The following is a 6,412-nucleotide window of genomic DNA, read 5'->3' on the forward strand; positions in this document are numbered from 1 at the left end:
GGGTTTCAGACGTACACCGGCTCACACCCTTCTCCCTGCTCCCCATCGTCCTCGTCATCCTCCTCTGCATTGTCTTCTACCTCGTCTTCCTCCTCCTCATCTGGACCCATGAAGCCTGCCCCTGTGAAGCTGAGGGACATTTCTCCAGCCTCCAGCGGCTTGGGGTAGCGGAACGGGCAGCCGTTGTCGTCAAAGAACCTGCGAAACGTGAACTCGTAGAAGGCGTGCTCCGGGTGCTTCCCGTGCGGGGAGCAGAGCAGGTCCAGAGCTCTGGTGCTGTCACCACTGTCGCTCCACGCCCCTGGGCCACCCTCCTCCTCTACAGGGTCGAAGTTGGACGTATCCATTGGATGAGCAATCTTGGGTCTGTACAGCGCCGGCTGCTGCCGAAGGTTGCTGGAGAAGTCCATCTCATTGAAGAACGGGTGGGCCTTGATTTCAGCGGCACCGTTAGCACCGAGCCGATCCTCCGCGGAGCAGCAGAGGCGACCGATGATGTCTACAGCCTCGGGACTGAGTTTAACCTGCGCGGGCACCTGCAGCGTGCTCTCCCAGTTAATGACCTGCAGAGGGCGAGAGATGAAACATGAATAAACTGTTGGTCAAGTAAATGTAGAGAATAGGGGTCAGAAATAGAGTATTTTCCAGGGAAACGGCAACAATTTAAATTAAAATAAATCACAGAAATGATTATGCTTCCTTCACTGACTTTAATCTGAGTCTCCGTGGGTGTAGGAGCCAGGAAGGGTGGCTGTCCGACCAGCATCTCAAACAGGATCACTCCAACACTCCACCAGTCACACAGCTGCGTGTAACCTGCACACGGGACACAGATGTTAGCGCTCGAACCCTTCTGGAAGTATTCCTCCTCCTGTGCCTTTTCCACCAACCTTTGCGCAGCAGCACCTCAGGTGCAATGTAGTTGGGTGTCCCCACCAGTGAGTGAGCCAGGCAGCGCTGGTGCTGTCTGTTCGCCCGCTGCTCCAGTGTCATCAGCCGGTCGCCACAGCGACAGTTGGACACGTCGTCCCAGAAGTCACTGGGCTCCATGCTGTCCTGTCTGATGTGACTTCCTGAAGACGGAGGAAAGAGGAAAGGGACGTTAGGGTTGCACAGATGAAATATTGTACCTACAGATGATAACACGTCCACAGGTTTCAGCGACCGCCTCACCTTTCTGGTAGTATTTGGAGTTGTGTGTCCAACGGAATCCCGTGCACAGACCGAAATCCGTCAGCTTGATGTGTCCATCCCGGTCAATGAGGATGTTGTCAGGTTTGATGTCTCGGTGGATGAAGCCCATCTTGTGTACGCTCTCGATGGCCAAGGTCAGCTCTGCTACATAGAATCGAGCGAGAGGTTCCGGGAAGACGCCCATCCTAATGAGTAGACTCATCATGTCTCCTCCCGGGATGTAGTCCATGACGAAGTAGAGGCTGTCGCGGTCCTGGAAGGAGTAGTAGAGACGCACCACCCACTCGTTGTCCGCCTCTGCCAAGATGTCACGCTCCGCTTTCACGTGAGCCACCTGCGTCAGAGGTGTCAGCGGTTCAAAGGACAGACAATTCAATGGACGTACAAGGAACAAAGACTTAACATACGGTCAAAACCAAATAAAAAAAACACAACAAAAGTCCAAAGTAACCAAGACATGCTGTAGCATGCTTACAGGTAAGAATGAACTAATGCATCAAATCACCTGGTTCCGGTTCAGAACGTCTTTCTTGCGAAGTGTCTTCATGGCATAAAGTGCACCGGTGTCCACTTTGCGTGTGAGACACACTTCACCAAAGGCTCCGATGCCCAGCGTCTTGATCTTGACAAACATGGACTTGTCCATTTTGGCTCGGCGCAGCCTGTTGTAGTTTGATTCTTTCTGGTTCAGCATCTTCCTCATCTGCTCCTGCTCTGCCTCCGACAGACCGGCCTGGACAGACATGGTGGAGACGTTAGGTTTCCATTCACGATTCGTAAGAAGCTAGGAATGTGTCATGAGCTCAGTCCAGAACTCTGTGACCTCCTGATGTCGAGTCCAACCCCTTCTGTCTACTGCGACAATATCTTTATTCACTTCTTTTCAAGTGGGTCAAAAGGTCAGGGGCCAAACCGGCACGTCAGGACAAACTCATGAAAACTGACATGACTCCTCAACCCAGGACAAAAAGACTTATTGGCCGTAACAAGCTTCAAAGACATTTTTGCGTGATGACCGCAAAAGACACAAACTATTAACTAACGTTTGCATGAAAACGTGTTTTCTTTGATTTTCTTTGAGATTTTAAGATAAACAGTATTGTACACACAAGTGCCTACAAACGCCTGTTTATTTTGATACTTGAACAAACCTAAATTAAGTCGTTTTTGCACCACAGTGTTACTGGCCAACTAGTGGATGAACTATTTTCCCTTGGCAGGCAAGTTGAAACATCATCGCACCAAATACCTTCATAAAAATATAAATATATATATGTAAAATTTCTAAAAATTCTCAGTCTCACCTTGGACATCTCTTGCTCCAGCTGAAGCCTGCGATTGAGTTTCTGCTGGTACGTCTTCATCACATTCTCTATGTGCTGCTCCATGTAGAACTTGAAGGCAAAGGGCGAGTAGCTCTTTATGCGAGACTCCCTCTTCTCCTCGTCCCGTCCGTTCCTCCTGACCGGCACGGGCGACGTCTGAATCTGCTTCTTGTCTTTCACCGTCTTCTCCGCCTTTCCCATCTTTGTCTTTTCTTTCACCTGCTGGGTCTCTTCTCCTTTGCCGCTGCTTCCGCTCCCTTGGTGTGTGCATCTAGCTGCAGGGTTGCCGATGTCCTGAGCTCCACACATGGCCCCGGCTACTTCCAGAGCCCCCGGCTCTCCCCCTGCCCCAGCCATTAGCAGGTTTTTGGGGTACGGTGGTGGAGGGCAGCGTGGCTCCTGAGCAGGCTCTAGAGGGTAGGTCTCCTCTGCCATGTAGCCCAGAGGCTCTGCTGCATCCTGCGTCTGAGCAGTCATCCAGCCTGGGTGACACGGTCCTACAGCCGTCTTGGGCTCCGGCCTCATCACGCGGATACTCTTGACCGGCTGTTGAATGGGCGGTGATGTCACGGCGGTGATGGTGTTAGGGGGGCCCATTTGAGACTCTTGTTTTCCGGCTGAAGGAGGTGCGGCCATTGCGTTTCGGACACCGTTGGGTCCTGCAGAACGACTGTTGAAGGAGTTGGTCCTGCTTGGAACGCGCACCTCCCCTCTGAATGGACCCTGTGGCTGCGGTTGCCTGGCCGGAGGGGCCCCTTCAGGGCCTGGGGGCCCCGCCCAGTGGTGCTCATACAGGTCCATGTTGAGGCTGGCCCTGGATGGCGTCATCAAGCTCTGCGGCAGGTCCGAGAAGTCAGGGCCGATAGCCGCCACCCCACCTGGGGAACGGGACATCATGTGGACTTGGTGGGATGTGGGGCTGGCCTGTCGGGGGTGGGAGTGAGGAGGCAAGTACAAGTTAGCAGGGTATCCTCCTCCGCCTGCACCCGGTCCCGGCTGCCCCATGGCTCCTTTACTCTGCATGTTGACGTAGTTGTCGGGGGCTACCATCGGCGGTGGTGCCATCTTGTTTTGAAAGGAGGGGGTCCTCTTGACACCGTAGCTGGCCGGTTCCATCATGTGTGGTCGAGAGTGACCGTAGTCGTAGTGTGGACCCGGGACAGGGCCTCCTGGTGGCTGTGGCTGTAGTTGTAGGGGCTGGCCAGAGATATTGTAGCCCAACATGGGCCCGTGCTGCTCCATACCCCCGGGGTAGCCTTTCTGCTGGGTCCCTGGAGGGTACATCGTGTTGTTTGCGTTGCTCTGGGTGGCCATCACAGGTGGATAGGTGCCCATACCAGGAGGTCGACCCATCGGGTTTCCCATGGCTGGAGCTTGGCCTCCACCAGCAGGCTGCATCATGTAGTTCATAACGGGTGGGCCGCCCAAATAAGGTCGGGACATCTCACCCTCAGGACCGTACCCCGCTGCACCATCGTACATGGGGGCCCCCATCTGATGGTACGGAGGCATCACACCAGACTCACCTGAGGCTTCCATTGCAGGCCTGTGGTCCATTGAATTTGGCATACCAGCTTTTCCTACCAGGAAGAAGAAAAAAAAAACTTCAAACCTAACATTTTATCTTGAACACTTTCTGAGAAAACTCACGATCAACACACAAACTCTTAAGTGCGGCCACTGGGGGCATTATTACCTGGAGAAGTTTGTTTGATGACTCGGACGATCTGCTCATTGCGTGGATCTAGGTAACTCATTTTACTGATGTATTCTAAGGCCGCTTCAATGTTTCTGCTTCCTGTCTGCTTCAGTGCCCGCACTGCCATCTCCTGTAAGGAAAAAGCAAAACATTTTGTTGAAGTATTCTTATTCTTATCACAGCAACAATTCATTTTCTCGATATGTGGATATTGCCATAATAAATAATAACCATATAAATGAAGTGAGCCACCGGGTGATCAAACACCTGCATCCTCCTGACTGAAGGTCACACACCAGTAACATCCTGTTCCCGTCACAATACCAGTTCAAATAGTATCAGAACAAACTGAAGTACAAAGACTCTAACATAAGTCCAATTTTGTTGCATTTGGTGTGAACACACCCTTGGGCCCATGTAGTGCTTTGAACGCCCTCTGCTGGATGACTTGCTAACTATTTCAGACTCTAAGGGATTTGGGTTTAGGTTGTAAAAATACAGTGGGATTCTTGCCTTCTAACTAAATTTTAAACTATGTTTTGGATAAAAAACATTAATTCTTTGCTCATGAAATGTTTGTTTTTAGTCAAGAGGGATTGGGGTTTAGGTTGTAAAAATACAGTGAAATAGTTGCCTTCTAACTAAATTTTAAACTATATTTTGGATAAAAAAAAACATTAATTCTCTGCTCATGAAATGTTTGTTTTTAGTCAAAAGTAGAATAATATTTAACTTTCAGCAAGACCGAGGCAGAAATGGAACAAAAAAATATTTTGATTTATAGGACAAATGTTTATAGATATAAATATAAATGAAACTCTAACGTACAAGTTCCTATAAACAAACACCCACTATACATAGGGCGTAGAAAGTGTGTGGTATTTCCTGCCTTTCAGAGCGGACCAAGCCCACTGTTTCTGCTCTGGTCCTTCTCTTGAACTAACCACTTTTCTCAGATGAAGAAAAACACATTACAGTGAATAACGATAATATAAATAATGTGGCTTTTTATCAAGTTGATCATAAAACAACAAAAGCCAGTTGATAGATCTAAAACACGACCGTTTCTGCTGCAGTAGCACCGACGGAGCGAATGACTGAGTTGTTGAACTGGAGCAAAGTAAACAGCTCCTTAATGGGCCATAAAATATATTTTATGTCTGTTTATGTTTGATCAGGAACACACTGTGAGTGTACTATAATCATACATGGCTGGATGATGTGTCAGGGTCAGAGACTACATTGTTTACTGAGTAATTAACTGGTCACTGCTTTTTAGCTAATGCATTCTTTATCAAGGTTGGAATCAGATATTATATACAAAAACATGGGATTAATAATCGTTAGCCATTTTTGAGATAGTTTTGAGTAACTGTGTCTAATATTCTGCAAAAGTTATCTATATATTGGCTTGAATTTAGTATATTATGGCAAATACATTTGAAGCCTTTATTTTACTTTTACGATTTCTGGGAGTTTCAACTAATTTTTGCTAATTTCTAAAACACTCTTACTGTCTTCTGATAGTAACAGCTCTGCTATTTTTGGCCAGGTTTTCCGAAATATAAAGAGATTCAAAGCTGCAAAGTACCAGGTAAGTATTTTCGGGCTCGTAATATTATATTTCTGACTTTGTTGCTGTTTTTACTATGCAGAATTAATTTTAAAAAAAGTGTATTCTCATAACGTTGGAATTTTTTGGGAGAGATTTCTTGTCTTAATATAGCCGGTAACCAAAACATCTTTGAAGTCATGACACGTGACCTTATAACCTCATCACCTTCCGAATGTTCTACCCAAGAAAACATATAAACCAAAGTCTGACGTCCAAATATCTGTCTTTCAATCACCGGCCCCAGGACCAACTCATAAATGAGGAAATCACCTACCACAACTATAACTATGGTTCAGACATTTACGCAATTGCACACAAGGAATGTTGAAAATTTTACAATTATGTGCTGTTATATGAATCCACCAGTAAAATACAACAAAGTGTGTCCTGTCAATCAACTACAGTCAATTTTGGATTTCTACAAATATTCTTTCGCAGACGGCCAGGCCTCTAACGTGAACCAGGAGAAGTGAGCACATTATTCTGACTCTCAAATCTTTACAACAGTGTGCAGATTATTTTAGAAGATTTTAAAGTGCAGCGGTGAGTTCATAAATCAGTCAGCGGCTTGGAAGAGCG

General features: G+C 47.5%; 1 protein-coding gene across 2 annotated transcripts in view; it reads right to left on the bottom strand.

Moving 5' to 3' along the window:
* Nucleotides 1–5: 5 nt before the first annotated feature.
* lats2 (large tumor suppressor kinase 2) overlaps nt 6–6,412 on the bottom strand; it is a 20,425-nt gene continuing 14,018 nt past the window's right edge. For both annotated transcript variants that reach the window (XM_025063781.1, XM_008328493.2), the window contains 7 exons: nt 4,216–4,348; nt 2,499–4,099; nt 1,700–1,927; nt 1,174–1,528; nt 891–1,073; nt 710–816; nt 6–563 (listed from right to left, as the gene is read on the bottom strand). In XM_025063781.1, the coding sequence (XP_024919549.1) occupies nt 6–563; nt 710–816; nt 891–1,073; nt 1,174–1,528; nt 1,700–1,927; nt 2,499–4,099; nt 4,216–4,348 (3,165 nt within the window). The remainder of the gene's footprint in view (nt 564–709; nt 817–890; nt 1,074–1,173; nt 1,529–1,699; nt 1,928–2,498; nt 4,100–4,215; nt 4,349–6,412) is intronic.

The sequence above is a fragment of the Cynoglossus semilaevis genome, chromosome 16, assembly GCF_000523025.1.
Source record: "Cynoglossus semilaevis isolate Cse_v1.0 chromosome 16, Cse_v1.0, whole genome shotgun sequence".
NCBI lineage: Eukaryota > Metazoa > Chordata > Actinopteri > Pleuronectiformes > Cynoglossidae > Cynoglossus > Cynoglossus semilaevis.